The following is a 17,696-nucleotide window of genomic DNA, read 5'->3' as shown; positions in this document are numbered from 1 at the left end:
TCACTGCAACCTCCACCTCCAAGGCTTGAGTGATCCTCCAGCCTCAGCCTCCTGAGTAGCTGGGATTACAGGCACATACCACCACGCCCAGCTAACTTTTTGTATTTTTAGTAGAGACTGGTTTTCGCCATATTGCCCAGGCTGGTCCTAAACTTCTGGCCCCAAACCTCTGGTGGATCAAGTGATCCACCTGCCTCGGCCTCCAAAGTGCTGGGATTACAGGTGTGAGCCACTGCGCCTGGCCTTCTCTCTTTTTTTGTGATCAATAAATGTTTCTTTATTGCATCTTGGTCTGAATGTCAAATTAAATTTTGAGTTCCAAAATACTCTAGACAACATTTATAAGAACTTGGGAGGTGGCGGTTGCAGTGAGCTGAGATCGTGCCACTGCACTCCAGCCTGGATGACAGACTGAGACTTCATCTCACCAAAAAAAAAAAAAAAACAACTAAATGTCCCTGAGTATCAAATGGTATGTAAGAACAGCAATTGGCTTGTTGTTCAATGATGAATCAAACAGAAAATACATGACAGATTACAGGGCAGTTTAAGATGTCCAAATATTATGTCTCAAATAATTTGTCTAGATAATAGATCTTCCTCAGTCCCTTTCAGGGGATGGGTGGATACTGGGCATACTTGGGCAGGTTTATTCAGAGTAAGCTGGAGGAACGTGTCAAATAGGTAGCTACCTGTCTGATTTATTTTCATCCTATTTGTTCTGCTCTTAAAACAAAATACCCTCCTATTGGTTAAACTGGTTTTTTTTTTTTTTTTTTTGGTTGCAAATCAAACTGTCTTACTGGTTTTAAAATACCATTTTTTTTTTTTTTTTCTTTGTTTTTTTTTTTTTGAGATGAAGTCTCACTCTGTGACCCAGGCTGGAGTGCAATGGCGTGGTCTCGGCTCACTGCCACCTCCGCCTCCCGGGTTCAAGTGATTCTCCCGCATCAGGCTCCTGAGTAGCTGGGATTATAGGCATGTGCCACCACACCCAGCTAATTTTTGTATTTTTAGTAGAGACAGGGTTTCACCATGTTGGCTAGGCTGGTCTCAAACTTCTGACCTCGTGATCTGCCCGCCTTGGCCTCCCAAAGTGCTGGGATTATAGGCACGAGCCACTGCACCTAGTCTTTTTTTTTTTTCTTTTTTTAAGATGAAGTCATGCTCTGTTGCACAGGCTGGAGTGCAGTAGCACGATCTTGGCTCACTGCAACTTCTGCCTCTTCGGTTCAAGCGATTCTCAGTCTCCTGAGTAGCTAGGATTACAGGTGTGCACCACCACACCTGGCTAATTTTTGTGTTTTTTTACAGAGGGGGTTTCACCACGTTGGCCAGGCTGGTCTCGAACTCCTGACCTGAAGTGATCCACCCACCTTGGCCTCCCAAAGTGCTGGAACTACAGGCATGAGTCACCACGCCTGGCCTAAAAAAAAGTAATCTTAAACATAACCGGAAGTCTAGATGTTTGACATATTTATTTATATATTTATTGAGACAAGGTCTAGCTCTGTTGCCCAGGCTGGAGTGCAGTGGCGTGATCTTGGCTCACTGCAACCTGCACCTCCGGGTTCATGTGACCCTCCCATCTCAGCCTCCTGAGTAGCTGGGACTACAAGCCTGGCTAACTATTGTATTTTTAGTAGAGACCAGGTTTCACCATGTTGCCCAGGCTGGTCTCGAACTCCTGGTCTCAAGTGATCCAGCACCTGGCCTCCTAAAGTGCTGGGATTACAGGCGTGAGCTATCGTGCCTGGTCAGTTTGGCAGGTTTAAGGGTTGATTTATGCCTGTGGCTGTGGCTATCTTTCTTTATATTCTCACGGTTTACCCCAGGCCGGCCACTAGTAATATACGGTCACCTTAACCAAATTAGAAAAAGATATTCCAGCTCATGTGGTGGATCACGCCTGTAGTCCCAGCACTTTGGGAGACCAAGGTGGGCAGGTCACTTGACCACAGGAGTTTGAGACCAGCCTGGGCAACATAACAAGACCTCGTGTCTACAAAAAATACAAAAATTAGCTGGGCAAAATTGTGCATGCCTGTAGTCCCAGCTACTCAAGCGGCTGAGGTGGAGCCCGGAAGGCGGAGGTTGTAGTGAGCCAAGATGGGGCCACTGTACCCCAGCCTGGGCAGCAGAGCCGACCTGTCTTAAAAAACAAAAAACAAAAAACCTGACATGGGACTTTGAATATTCTACTATTGAATGAATGAGGAATAAAGAGATGGATGGGTGGATGGATGGATGGACAGATGAATGAATGAGTTGATAGATGGATGAGTGAATGGGTGGCGGAAGGATGGATGGATGGACAGGTGAATGAATGGATGGATAGATGGATGGGTGGTGGATGAACGGATGGACAGATGAATGAATGAATGAATGAATGAATACATTGACAAGTGGATAGGTGAGTGGCGGGTGGATAGATGGTCAGATGGATGGGCCATGGATGGATGAATGGACAGATGGATGAGAGAGAGAGAGATTCCTCTGGGCAGCAGACAATTTCCTTAAAAAAATAAAAAGTCTCCTTTTTTTGGGAAGATACAACCACACACCAAGAAGTACATGGGCTGAATGTCAGTCCCCAACCATCTACTCAGCACTTCCATGGCACAAGGCACAATTTTGGGCAAGTGCCCATCTCGTCAGGACCACAGACAGGCACCATTTTTTTAAGGGTTGGTGGGATGATCAACACTGTTTGAGGCATTGTATTCAAGCATTACAATGTTTAGAGGAGAAAATAGAATGACTTCCAGGATCTCTGCCAGAGAGCCAGGAAGAAATTCCTCAGAAACATTTAACAAAACTCTCCCCATATCTCATTAGCCTGATTTGAGTTACATTTCTTTTCTTCCTTCTTTCCTTCTTTCCTTCCTTCCTTCCTTCCTTCCTTCCTTCCTTCTTTCTTCTTTTTTTTTTCTTTGTTTTTGAGACAGGGTCTAGCTTTGTCACCCAGGCTAGAGTGCGGTGGCACGATCTTGGCTCACTGCAACCTCTGCCTCTGGGTTCAAACAATTCTCCCTGCCTCAGCCTCCTGAGTAGCTGGGATTACAGGCACCCGCCACCATGCCTGGCTAATTTTTGTAATTTTTAGTAGAGATGGGGTTTTATCATGTCGGCCAGGCTGGTCTTGAACCCCCGACCTTAGGTGATCCGCCTGCCTCGGACTCCAAAAGTGTTGGGATTACAGTCGTGAGTCACCGCGCCCGGCCTTCTTTCTTTTTTTGAGGTAAGATTCACAAAACATTTTTAAAAATCACCCTTTGGGGCCAGGCATGGTGGTGTGTGCCTGTAGTTCCAGCTACTAGGGAGGGAGCAATCCCCTGCAATACAGTCTTGTTTTCAGTGCTTCTCTTGTCTGGGACTGGGGTCAAACTCCTCATCCTTGATCTTAAGAAGAAACCACCACTGACAGTGGGCTTATCCCATCCAGTAAGTTTGTTATATCACTGGGCCAAAATCTACTTTCCTGGTGGGGCCCAGTGGTTCACGCCTGTGATCCCAGCGCTTTGAGAGGCTGAGTAGGGCAGACCACCTAAGGTCAGGAGTCAGAGACCAGCCTGGCCAACATGGCAAAACCCCATCTCTACTAAAAATACAAAACTAGCTGGGTGTGGTGGCGCCGCCTGTAGTCCCAGCTACTTGGGAGGCTGAGGCAGGAGAATCACTTGAACCCAGAAGGCAGAGGTTGCAGTGAGTGGAGATCACTCCACTGCACTCCAGTCTGGGTAACAGAGTGAGATTCCATCTCAAACACACACACACACACACACACACACACACACACAGAGTCTACTTTCCTGTAACACACCCACACCCCACCTGTCCTAGCTCTGCTCTCGGGAGTAACACAAAAGAGCTAATCCTTTTCCACATGACAGCCCTTAAAACATTTGAAGACTGTATCAAATTTCCCCAGAGCCTTCTTTTTATGGGGTAAAACTTCCTAGTTGTGACCAGACATGTCCTCTCCATAGGAAAGTGCTGACTGGAGTCTCTTCAGCTCAGTGGCCCAGCGTAAGAGCTTTAGAGTCACTAGGCTTGGGTTCAAGTCCATGTTCCCACCCTTTCCAGCCACCTGACCTGGGCTAAATCACTTCTCAGACTTTAGTTTCCTCCCTTGGATAAACTGCAGAGCAATAGTACCCATGACATAGGATTGCTGGTTTGACCACATTATATTTTTTCTTTTTTTTTTGAGACAGAGTTTCACTGTTATTGCCCAGGCTGGAGTGCAGTGGCACAGTCTTGGCTCACTACAACCTCCGCATCCCAGGTTCAAGTGATTTTCCTGCTTCAGCCTCCAGAGTAGCTGGGATTACAGGCACCTGCTACCATGCCCAGCTAATTTTTTGTATTTTTAGTAGAGACAGGGTTTCTCCATGTTGGCCAGGCTGGCCTCGAACTCCTGACCTCAGGTGATCCACCCGCCTTGGTCTCCCAAAGTGCTGGGATTACAGGCGTGAGCTATTGCTGGCCTTTTTTTTTTTTTTTTTTTTTTTTTTTTTTTAGACGGAGTCTTACTCTGTCACCTAGCCTGAAGTGCAGTGGCACGATCTTGGCTCACTGCAACCTCTGCATCCCGGGTTCAAGTGATTCTCCTGCCTCAGCCTCCTGGTAGCTAGGACTACAGGCACCAGGCACCACACTTGATCACACTGATTTTTTTGGTGGGTTCCTTCCTCCATAAGAAAAAAAGTGTTTTAAATCATAGTTTATGACAGTGTTAGTATAAAGATGAATATAACAAGGCCTGGTGCAGTGGCTCACGCCTGAAATTCCAGCACTTTGGGAGGCCAAGGTGGGAGAACGACTTCATCCCAAGAGTTCAAGACCAGCCTGGGCAACATGGCAAGACCCTTTCTCTACAAAAAATTAAAAAAATAAAAATTAGCCAGAAGTGGTGGCATGTACCTGTGGTCCCAGCTCCTCAGGGGGCTGAGGTGGGAAGACGGCTTGAGTCCAGGAAGTCAAAGCTGCAGTGAGCCATGATTGTACCACTGCAGTCCAGCCTGGACGCCAGAGCTCCTGCTCACAAATACCAAAAACTAAAAACCAAAAATTATATATACCAAAAAAATACCAAAAACTAAAAACCAAAAATTATATATATATAATATATATTTGTAAAAAAGGCAGGGTTATATTTATTTTCTCTTCTGATTTTAAAAGAATTAAAACATTTACATGGGACCCTAAAAGTATTGTGGGCCTTATGCACCATGCTTCCTGTAAGTTCATAGGCCCTGGCTGCTGGAAGGAAGGAAAAAGAGAAAACATGCCAAATACGTAAAGTGCTTTGCACGGCACTGGGCCTGGCTCTTTGTAACTTAATAAATGGTGATCAAAAATTTAAAAAGGCGTGCAGGCCGGGTGCAGTGGCTCACACCTGTAATCTCAGCACTTTGGGAGGACAGGCGGGCGGATCACGAGGTCAGGAGTTTGAGACCAGCCTGGGCAACACGGTGAAACCCTGTCTCTATTAAAAAATACAAAATTAATCCGGTGTGGTGGCACACACCTGTAATCCCACCTACTCGGAATGGCTGAGGCAGAAGAATTGCTTGAACCCGGGAGGTGGAGGTTGCAGGGAGCCGAGATCACGCCATTGCACTCCAGCCTGGGCAACAAGAGTAAAACTCCGTCCAAAAAAAAAAAAAAAAAGTGCGGGGAGGTGCAGTGCAGAGAACGGAGCGTAACCCTGGAGAACTCTGCAGAGCTCTCCTTTTCCTTTTTTTTTTTTTTTTTTGTTTGAGACCGAGTCTCGCTCTGTCGCCCAGGCTAGCACAATCTCGGCTCACTGAAACCTCCACCTCCTAGGTTCAGGTGATTCTCCTGCCTCAGTCTCCTGAGTAGCTGGGATTACAGGTGTCCGCCAGCACACCCGGCTATTGTTTTGTATTTTTAGTAGGGACTTGGTTTCACTATATTGGCCAGGCTGGTCTTGAACTCCTGACCTCAGGTGATCTGCCTGCCTTGGCCTCCCAAAGTGGTGGGATTACAGGTGTGGGCCACCACACCCGGCCTGCGGGGCTTTCTTTACTGGCATGCACTGGGACTTGCAGACTCAGCTTCAGCTGAATGCAAGTAACATAGTTCCTGGGTCCATGTTTTCTCACTGTGTCCACAAGAGTCTTGCGAGAGATTCTGCAAAAAGACGCACAGTCTATGGCATTTATTTTGAGAGAAGAGAAAGTATATGTTTAGGGACATGTGCATGAAGAATTCTGGAAGGATAAAGCAGAGATTAATGTATAGCTGCTACCTATGGAGAAGGACTGATTGGGAATATTGGGAGTAGGTCCAGGAGTGGGAGACAGTCTTTCCACTGTATGCCTACTTACAGTTTTGATGTGTAAACAATGATAATAGAGTCCTGATTCAAAAATCTTAATAATTTCTTTTTTTTTTTTTCTGCAATGGAGTTTCTATCACCCAGGTCTCAGCTCATTGCAACCTCTGCCTCCCGGGTTCAAGCGGTTCTCTTGCCTCCACCTCCTGAGTAGCTGGAATAACACTTGTGCACCACCACACCCAGCGAATTTTTCTATTTTTAGTAGAGACAGGGTTTCACCATGTTGGCCAGGTTGGTCTCGAACTCCTGACCTCAAGTGATCCGCCTGCCTCAGCCTCCCAATGTGCTGGGATTATAGACGTGAGCCACTGCGCCCAGCCAGTTATGTTAAATTTCCCTTACTACTATAATTTTTATAGAAGCGGTTTCAAGCATATAAAGAATGTTTGTTATTACTATTATTTATTATTTTCTTTATCATGATGCTTCAGACAAAAGGAACTGCTTAGGACAGCTTATGTCCGTAGTTACAGCCTGCAGGCCTTTTTCTTAGCTGTGCCATGTGCTAAGACACCATCCTTTGTTTCTACGTGTCAAAACCCCACTAGTCTGTCCTCTAATCCCAACACCAATGTCTTGGGTCCCAATGAAGGCTTTCCTCACCTCCAAACTGAGACTTTATTGATCTCTCTTGGGGTGCTTATACTGGCTTTGGGTTGAAATCTCTTTTTTCTCCTCTGCCCTTGAAGAAGCATGTCTCTTTGCTTAAGGGAATGTAGAAGCCACAGCAGATTCTAGCAGATATCTGTTACCCTAAAGAAGAGGTCAGGGCCCAGGCATGGTGGCTCATGCCTGTAATCCCAACATTTTGGGAGTTCGAGGTGGGTGGATCGCTTGAGCCCAGGAGTTCAAAACCAGCTTGGACAATGTGGCAAGACACCCCCACCGACTCCACAAAAAATACAAAAATTAGCCGGGCGTGATGGTGTGTGCCTGTAGAACCAGCCACTCGAAAGCCTGAGTTAGGAGAATCAGCTGAGCCTGGGAAGTTGAGGCTGCAGTGAGCTGAGACTGCACTACTGCACTCCAGCCTGCGCGACATGGCAAAACTAGAAGTGGGGCCTTGTCTCATTTCACAAAGTAATAAGAGACCGAGCACGGGGACTCAGGCCTGTAATCCCAGCACTTTGGGAGGCCAAAGCGGCCAGATCACCTGAGGCCAGAGAGTTGGAGACCAGCCTGGCCAACATGGCAAAACCCCATCTCTATTAAAAATACAAAAATTAGCTGGGTGTGGTGGCAGGCGCCTGTAATTCCCAGCTACTGGGAGGCTGAGACAGGAGAACCACTTGAATCTGGGAGGCGGAGGTTGCAATGAGCAGAGATCAAGTCGCTGCACTCCAGCCTGGGCCACAGAGCAAGACCCTATCTCTAAATAAATAAATAAATAAATAAATAAATAAATGGAAAAATAAGAAGAAAGGGTCAGGGCCATTTTTAGAAGGCACAAGATAAGGCCTGCTTGGAATCAGGGAGTGTGGGCAACTGATTGATTTGAAGCCTCCTCTTGTTCTGTTTCCATGACATTGACAGGGACCAGCTTCCGTGGCTCAGGAGCTGCTGAGCGTTAACATCTTGTCCTGGGAGGGATCTGACCACACCAATGGCTTTATCATTGCCTAATGGGGGAGGCCCTGTGGGGGATTTATCAAGGACTGAGAGTGCAGAGGAGCCTCCCACATGCAATTACGCTGGTGGAAACACAGTGGGTGGATTGCGACAAGGGCTGGCAGGCTCGCAGGCAAACAGGGCACACAGGCGGGAACCATCCCCTCCGACCAGATACTCCAATTCCTTTCTGGGGAGGCAGATAAAACAGTGACCAGAACCCAAACCCTGCCCATTCTTCATTTGCAAACTGCAAAGCTCTTAGGCATCTTCCTTAGGTCAGCGCTTTGAGAACTCATGTTCATTTTAGGACTAAAATGAACAATAATAGTGACTGTCCTTCGGAGCCTGCTGGATGCCAGGCCCCTCACAAGTGTCTCCCAGTTTTGGGTGCAGTGACTCACGCCTGTAATCCCAGCACTTTGGGAGGCTGAGGTGGGTGGATCGCTTGAGCTCAGGAGATTGAGACCAGCCTGGGCAACATAGTGAGGACCCTGCCTCTAAGACAAAGAAAAAGGAAAAAAGTAACTCCTGGTGAATTTCCAACTTAGAACAACAGTGGGAGGTGTCCTATTCATGATCTTTAATGCTTTGCTCAAATATCACCTTCTCCGTGAGGCCTACCCTGACCACTCTGCTTAAAACTGCAACCCTCCTTCACCTCCACCCCACATCCCAAGTTCTCTTCACAGCCTTTCCCACCTCTACACACTCCATGATTTACTTATTAAGTATGTTTTGTTAGGACACGTGCAGTGGCTCATGCCTACTTAGAACTTTGGGAGGCCTCAAGTGGAGTGGAATCCACCTAAGGTCAGGGATTCAAGACCAGCACAGCAGCGATAAGCGGCTCCCGTCTTTACAAAAATACCAAAAATTAATAGCTGTGGTTGTGTGCGTGCCTGTAGTCCCAGCCTTCTCAGGAGGCTGAGGCAGGAGAATTGCTTGAACCTGGGAGGGAGTTTGCAGTGAGCTGAATGCATATTACACTCAACCTGGAAACAGTAAACTAAACCTCCGTTCATATTGTTACTAATCAAAAATAAAACAATCTAAATTTTTGTTTTTGAGACAAAGTCTCCCTCTGTTACCAGAGACTAGAAGTGCAATGGAGTTAAGTCTCAATCCTGCAACCTTCTGCCTCTCTTGAGTTCAAGCGATTCTCCTACCTCAACCTCGGTGGCTGGGTTGCAGCTGTCTTACCGTGGCTTTGTGTGCGTGGGGTTTCACCATGTTGGCCGAGGCTGGTCTCGCATCACAACACCGTGAATCATGCCTTGTCCCAAAGTGCTGAGACCCACAGGCGAGTCGTTACTTCAACATACAGTTTATTTAAATATTTATTTTTTTTTTAAACAGGGGTTTCACTCACAACGAGCTGGTATGCAATGGTACATTCTCAGCTCACTGCAACCTCTGTCTCCCAGGTTCTAGCCATTCTCCTGACTCAGCCTCCCAAGTAGCTGGGATTACAGGTGCCCACCACCATGCCTGGCTACTTTTTGTAGTTGTTTTTTGTTTTTGTTTTTTTCTTTTTCTTTTTGAGATGGAGTTTTGCTCTTGCTTCCCAAGCTGGAGTGCAATGGTGCCATCTCGGCTCACCACAACCTCTGCCTTCCGAATTCAGGCCATCTTAAGGCCTCAGCCTCCCAAGTAGCTGGGATTACAGGCATGCACCACCACGCCTGGCTAATTTTGTGTTTTTAGTAGAGATGGGGTTTCTCCATGTTGATCAGGCTGGTCTCAAACTACTGACCTCAGGTGATCCGCCCGCCTCAACCTCCCAAAGTGCTGGGATTACAGGCGTGAGCCGCCACACCTGGCTCTAGTTTTTGTAGTTTTTAGTAGAGACAGAGTTTCATCATGTTGGTCAGGCTCGTCTCGAACTCCTGACCTTAGTTGATCTGCCTGCTTCGGTCTCCCAGAATACTGGGATCACAGGCGTGAGCTACTGCACCCAGCCCAAACAGTCTAAATTTTAATAAATACTACCAAATAACACTTTCAAAAACAGTATCCATTCAAATTCCCACCAATGGTATATAAAAAGGCTCAATAACAATTGATAAAATAGGTTTGGCGGGGAGTTCAGCTCTACGCTGCTTAGTTGCTGATATTTGCAACCATAGAATTTTTTTTTTTTTTTTTTTTTTCTCAGACAGAGTCTCGCTTTGTGGCCCAGACTGGAGTGCAATGGCGCCACCAAGGCTCACTGCAACCCTTGCCTCTAGGCTTCAAGTGATCCTCCCGCCTCAGCTTCCCGACTAGCTGGGATTACAGGAGTGCACCACCATGCCTGGCTAATTTTGTATTTTTAGTGGAGACGGGGTTTCACCATGTTGGCCAGGATGGTCTCGAATTCCCGACCTCAGGTGATCTGCCCGCCTTGGTTTCCCAAAGTGCTGGGATTACAGGCATAAGCCACCGTGCTGGGCCCTGCAAACATAGAATCTTAGAGTTGAAAGGGACATAAAAATTCATCGAATTCTTGTCCAACTTCCCACCCAAGGCAGCAATCACCTGCAATACAGCTTTGTTTTCAGTGCTTCTCTTGTCTGGGACTGGAGTCAAACTCCTCATCTTTGATCTTAAGAAGAAACCACCACTGACAGTGGGCTTATCCCATCCAGTAAATTTGTTATATCACTGGGCCAAAATCTACTTTCCTGGTGGGGCCCAGTGGTTCACGCCTGTGATCCCAGCAGTTTGGGAGGCTGAGTAGGGCAGATCACCTAAGGTCAGGAGTCAGAGACCAGCCTGGCCAACATGGCAAAACCCCATCTCTACTAAAAATACAAAACTAGCTGGGTGTGGTGAAGCATGGCAGGTCAACTACTTGGGAGGCTGAGGCAGAAGAATCACTTGAACCCAGGAGGCAGGGTTTGCAGTGGTGAGGTCACTCCGCCAGTCTGGAGGTAACAGAGTGAGATTATCTCACACACACACACACACACACACACACACACACACACAGAGTGCTCATAACACACTTACACCCACACCAGCCTGGCTTTCTGTCTCGGGAGTAACACAAAGAGCCCCAATCCTTTTCCACATGACTAGCCCATAAAACTTGTTTGAGGAATTTGTATCAAATTTCCCCAGAGCCTTCTTTTTATGGGTAAAACTTCCTAGTTGTGACCAGACATGTCCTCTCCATAGGAAGGTGACTGGAGTCTCTTCAAACTCAGTATTTGTGAAGGGCAGGGAGTCCACTAGGCTTGGGTTCAAGTCCATGTTCCCACACACACCAGCCACCTGACCTGGGCTAAATCACTTCTCAGACTTTAGTTTCCTCCCTTGGATAAACTGCAGAACAATAGTACCCATGACATAGGATTTTGCTGGGTTTGACCACATTATATTTTTCCTTTTTTTGAGACAGAGTTTCACTTTCTGTTATTGCCCAGGCTGGGTAAGTGGCACAGTCTTGGCTCACTACAACCCTCCATCCAGGTTCAAGTGATTTTCTCGCTTCAGCCTCCAGAGTAGCTGGGATTACAGGCACCTGCTACATGCCCAGCTAATTTTTGTATTTTTAGTAGAGACAGGGTTTCTCCATGTTGGCCAGGCTGGCACTCGAACTCCTGACCTCAGGTGATGCTGCCTTAGTCTCCCCAAAGTGCTGGGATTACAGGCGTGAGCTATTACTAGCCTTTTTTTTTTTTTTTTTTTTTTTTGAACGGGTACTCTGTCACCCTAGCCTGAAGTGCAGTGGCGATCTTGGCTCACTGCAACCTCTGCATCGGGTTCAGTGATTCCTGCCTCCCAGCCTCCTGGTAGCTAGGACTACAGGCACCAGGCACCACACTTAAATCCACTGATTTTTTGAGTGGGTTCCTTCCTCCATAAGAAAAAAAGTGTTTTAAAATCATAGTTTATAAAACTGGTGTTAGTATAAGATGAATATAACAAGGCCTGGTGCAGTGGCTCACATACAATTCCAGCACTTTGGGAGGCCAAGGTGGGAGAGCGACTCATCCCAAAGAGTTCAAGACCAGCCTGGGCAACATGGCAAGACCCTTTCTCCTGAAATTAAAAAATAAAAATTAGCCAGAAGTGGTGGCGTAGCCTGGTCCCAGCAGCTCCTTGGGAGGCAGGTGGGAAGGCGGCTTGAGTCCAGCAAGTCAAAGCTGCAGTGAGCATGATTGTGCCACTGCGCTCCAGCTGGACGTGAGCTCCTGCTCACAAATACCGAAACTAAAACCAAAATTATATACCAAAAAATACCAAAAACTAAAAACCAAAATTATGTATATATATTATATATATGTAAAAAGGCAGGGTTATATTCTTTTTTCTCTTCTGATTTTAAAAAGAATTAAAATTTATGGGACCCTAAAAGTGTGTGGGCCTTATGCCATGCTTCCTGTAAGTTCATGGGCTTTAAGCTTGCTGGAAGGAAGGAAAAAGAAAACATGCCAAATATGTAGGGTGCTTATGCGGCACTGGGGCCTAGCTCTTGCGGCAATAAATGGTGATCCAAAGGCACACAAAAGTGCAGGCTGAGTGCGTGGCTCACACCTGTAATCTCCAGCACTTTGGGAGAGGACAGGCGGAGGATCATGGTCAGGAGTTTGAGACCAGCCTGGGCTGGCCAGCAAGTGAAACCCTGTCTCTATTAAAAATACAAAATTAATCAGGCGTGGTGGCACACACCTGTAATCCCACCTACCCGAGAGATAGCTGAGAGCTAGAAAGAATTGCTTGAACCCGGGAGGGTGGAGGTTGCAGGGAGCGAGATCCGCTCGTGCACTCCAGCCTGGGCAACAAGAGTAAAACTCCAGTCCAAAAAAAAAAAAAAAAAAAAAAAAAAAGTCAGGAGGTGCAGTGCAGGAGAGCGGGTAACCCTGGAGAGAGAGCTCTGCAGGCTCTCCGCGCCTTTTTTTTGTTGAACAGTCTCGCTCTGTGTGAGCTAGCACAATCTCGGCTCCTGAGCCTCACCTCCCAGGTTCAGGTGATTCTCCTGCCTCAGCCTCCTGGTAGCTGGGATTACAGGTGTCTGCCAGCACACCTGGCTATTGTTTTGTATTTTTAGTAGGGGCTTGGTTTCCTCCTATATTGGCCAGGCTGGTCTTGAGCACCTGACCTCAGTAATCTGCCTGCTTAACCTCAAAGTCGATGGGGATGCAGGTGTGACCACCTCCCGACCTCTTGGGGCTTCTTGCAGCATGCAGGACTTGCAGACTCAACAAGTTGGAGTGCAAATAACAGAGTTCCTGGAGTCCGCGTCTGTTCAGCGTGTCCACAAGAGTCTTCTTGAGAGATTCTGCAAAAGACACACAGTCTATAGCATTTGTGCAGAGAAGAGAAAAGTATATGTTTAGGGACATATGCATGAAGAATTCTGGAAGGATAAGCAGAGATTAATGTATAGCTGCTACTATGGAAAGGATTGATTGGGAATATTGGGTAGGTCAGGAGTGGGAGATAGTCTTTCCCACTGTGTATGCCTACTACAGTTTTGATGTGTAAACCATTAGTGCTCGAGTCCTAATTCAAAATCTTAATAATTTCTTTTTTTCTTTTGTGACGGAGTCTCACTCTATCACCCAGGCTGGAGTGCAGTGGCACGATCTCAGCTCACTGCAACCTCTGCCTCCTGGGTTCAAGCGGTTCTCCTGCCTCCACCTCCTGAGTAGCGGGAATAACACTTGTGCACCACCACACCCAGCTAATTTTTCTATTTTTAGTAGAGACAGGGTTTCACCCTGTTGGCCAGGCTGGTCTTGAACTCTTGACCTCCGGTGGTCTGCCAGCCTCGTCCTCCCAAAGTGCTAGGATTACACGCTTGAGCCACTGCACCTGGCTCAAAAATCTTAGTAATTTTTTTTGACTGTCCTAAATTATTTATTAGGTATGAGTTTTACAAACTTTACTTATATTAGCGGTAACAGCACAGATTGAGAGTATTGCGCCTTCTCCAAGCTGCCCGGCAAGAACCACCAACAGTGTGGTGGCACTTATGGCCCTTTCCAAGGCCATGGCTCTTTTGGCCTGCACATGTCAGCTCACGCATCTCCTTGTGCTTGTGAATCGGTTTGGTGATCCACTGGGTGTCAGGATTTCTTCTGATAACTTTATGGAATGGATCAATGAGAATAACCTCAAAAAATCCGTATGTGGAATCTTCACCAACCCAATAAGAATTCAGGACTCTTAGAGTCCCACAGTGGCATCCAACTCACTCCTCTGCAATCAACTGAAGGCTTCAGTTAATACCATGATGGACAGGCTTGCCGTAAGTTGCATCCTTAGGAATTGGGCATTTTTGGCCATCACAGGGAATACGAATCCTATATATAACATAACCTTGCTTGGTCTTGTAGCCCAGTTGGTGCACTTTATGGGGCTGGGTGGGGCAGGAAGCCCCGTGGAGAGCAGAGAGCTGGCGGTACTGCCAGCAGCAGACCCTCAGAAGAAAGCTCATGACATCAGACTGCTTCTCCCTCCGTAGCTCCTGGGTGTACTTGTGTGCACCCATCTTGGCTTACCTGATGGCTGCTGCCAGACAGAAAGGTCCAAAATCTTAATAATTTTTATTTTGAAAAATATATGCATGTGGTTAGAAATAACTTCGAACAGTTCAAAAGGGTGAAAAGCAATCTCCTTCTTGTACCCAAGGAGTACCTGGTAAGATACAACATCTCACATAAGACTTACAAAACCTCTATGGAAACTATTAAAAAAATGTGTTAAGAGAGAGTAAAGAAGACCTAAATAAATGGAGAGATATACATATTCATTAATTGGAAGAGCTTAGACTCAAAGGCGCGAACTCTTGTATTGATTCATAGATCCAATGAAATCCCAATGAAAAGCTCAGGTTTTTTTTTTGTTTGTTTTTTTTTTTTTAGAACTTGACAATCTGATTCCAAAACTGATAGGGGAAAAAAAGGGAGTCAGAGTACCCAAGACACTCTTGGGAGGAAAAAACAAAACCAAAAATGAACTGTGGGCTGGGTGCAGTGGCTCACGCCTGTAATCCCAGCACTTTGGGAGGCTGACGTAGGCAGATCATCTGAGATCAGGAGTTTGAGATCAGCTTGGCCAACATGGTGAAACCCCGTCTCTACTAAAAATACAAAAATTAGCTGGGTGTGGTGGTAGGTGCCTGTAGTCCCAGCTACTTGGGAGGCTGAGGCAGGAGAATCACTTGAACCCAGGAGGCAAAGACTGCAGTGAGCTGAGACTGTGCTACTGCACTCCAGTCTGGCAATAGAGCGAGACTCTGTCTCAAAACAAAACAAAAAAAAAGCTAGACACGAAGTTAGGGAGAGGGTAGACAAACCAGAACCCACATTTCTTTTTTGTTGTTGTTGTTTATTTTTCCATTATAGCCATTCCAGCACAATTAGAGTAATGTCTTATTGTGGTCTGTTGAAATATTTTAAAGGAAGTTACAGAGATCATGACAGATTACATCAAGTGCCATGCTATACATGTCTAAAAATACACGTTTATGGATTAGAAGACTTAATATTGTTAAGATGAAAATACTACCCCAAACTGATCTATAGACTTGATATAATCCCTATGAAAACCCCAATGTCCTTGTTTGCAGACTTGGAAAATTCAAACCTAAAATTCACATGATATTGCACCCAATAGCTAATCTTGAAAAATGAGCAGAGTTGGAAGACTCACACTTGGCGATTTCAGAATTTACCACAAAGCAACAATAATCAAAATGTTTGGTCTTGGTAGGAGGATAGGCATATAGATTAGTGGAATAGAATTGAGAGTCTGGAAATAACCCATACATCTATGGTCATTTTTTTTTTTTTTTTTTTTTTGACAAAGTCTCACTCTGTCACCCAGGCTGGAGTACAAAATTATCATGCCTGTAAGTTCTGAAATATTTTTCTCTTATTATTTCATCTACAGTTTTTTTTTCTTTTTTCTTTTGCTGTGTTTTGTCAGTTTTATTTTTCTGAAATGCTTATTATTTAGATGTGGGATCTTTTTGTGTGACATTCTAATGTTCTCTATTTTCTCTGATCTATGCAAGATTTCAGCAATTTTTTCTTCTTCCCTTTTCTTCTTTTACTTCTTGCTTTCTTAATTTCTGAGAGCTCCTTTTTGTTCCCTGAATGTTCCTTCTAAAAGATAGGTCGGGTGCAGTGGCTCACACCCGTAATACCAGCACTTTGGGAAGCCAGTAGGAGGATCGTTTGAAGTCAGGAATTTCAGAGAAGAATTCTGCAATCTCCTCGTTAAAGGCTGTGGTAGTCATACCTGTACCTATGAATAATTCTACCCAAGGCTGGACATCGTAGCTTACGCCTGTAACCCCAGTACTTTCGGATGCTGAGGCGGGTGGATCACCTGAAGTCAGGAGTTTGAGAGAAGCCTGGCCAACATGGTGAAACCCCGTCTCTACTAAAAATACAAAAATTGGCTGGGCGTGGCAGTGCATGCCTGTAATCCCAGCTATTTGGGAGGCTCAGGGAGGAGAACTGCTTGAACCCGGAGCCGAGATCATGCCATTGCACTCCAGTCTGGGCAACAAGAGTGAAATTCCATCTCAAAAATAAAATAAAATAAAAATAAAAAATTCTAACCAATGAGGTATGATTGAAAATGACACACATCTTTGTCAATCATACTTCATCAGTTAGAATTATTATTATTATTATTTGAGACAGGGTCTTGCTCTGTTGCCCAGGCTGGAGTGCAGTGTTATGATCTCGGCTCACTGCAGCCTCTGCTTCCCTGGATCAACTGATTCTTCTATCTCAGCCTCCCAAGTAGCTGGGATTACAGGCATGCACCACCATGCCCAGCTAATTTTTTGCATTTTTAGTAGAAATGGGGTTTCACTATGTTGGCCAGGCTTGTCTTGGACTCCTGACCTCAGGTTATCCACCTGCCTTGGCCTCCCAAAGTGCTGGGATTACAGGCGTGAGCCACCATGCCTAGACTGGTTAGAATTATTCAGAGAATAATTCAACAATTATTCTGTGAACAACCTGTAAAGAACAACCTGAAAATTAAACAAGGAAAATAAAATTAAGACAATTCCACTTGCAATAACACCAAAAAGAATAAAAATACTTAGTAATAAATTTAACAAAAGATGTTCAAAATTTGTACACTGAAAGCCATGAAACATTGCTGAAAGACATTAAGGAGGACCTAAACAAATAGAAAGACATTGCATATTCATGGATTGGAAGACTCAATATTGTTAAGATGTCAACACTACCCAAAGCAATCTACAGATTTAATGCAATTCCAGTGGCTTTTTCAGCAGAAATGGAAAAGCTGATTCTCAAATTCATACGGAATTGTAAAAGACTCCAAGTAGCCAAAACATTATTGAAAGAGAAGAACAAAGTTGGAGGACTCACATTTCTTGATTTTAAAGCTTACTACAAAGCTACAGTAATCAATACAGTGTGGTATTAGCATAAGAACAGACATATAAACCAATGAAATAGAATTGAGAATCCACAAATAAACCTATACAATTATGGTCAATTGATTTTCAACAGGTATGCTAAGACAATTCGATGGGAGAAAAAATAGCGTTTTAAAAAAATTGTCCTAGGACCACTGGATAAACATGTACAAAAGGATGAAGTTGGACTCTAACCTTGCAATTACCTTAAAAATTATTATAAATATAAGAACTAAAACTATAAAACTCTTAGAAGAAAACGTAAGGATGAATTTTCATGATCTTTGACTTGGCAATGAATTCTTAGATATGATTCCA

The 17,696-nt window shown here is 45.2% G+C and overlaps 1 protein-coding gene across 1 annotated transcript; it reads right to left on the bottom strand.

Moving 5' to 3' along the window:
- Positions 1 to 13,801: 13,801 nt before the first annotated feature.
- On the bottom strand, positions 13,802 to 15,000 carry LOC101002703 (60S ribosomal protein L15-like). Its single transcript, XM_031657993.1, is given in 1 exon segment — positions 13,802 to 15,000. A coding segment is annotated over 1 exon segment (600 nt). The 5' UTR covers positions 14,460 to 15,000; the 3' UTR covers positions 13,802 to 13,859.
- Positions 15,001 to 17,696: the final 2,696 nt, after the last annotated feature.

The sequence above is a fragment of the Papio anubis genome, chromosome 18 (genome assembly GCF_008728515.1).
Source record: "Papio anubis isolate 15944 chromosome 18, Panubis1.0, whole genome shotgun sequence".
Lineage (NCBI taxonomy): Eukaryota > Metazoa > Chordata > Mammalia > Primates > Cercopithecidae > Papio > Papio anubis.
The sequence above is the reverse complement of the archived record's forward strand: the minus strand, read 5'-3'. Positions and strand labels throughout refer to the sequence as shown.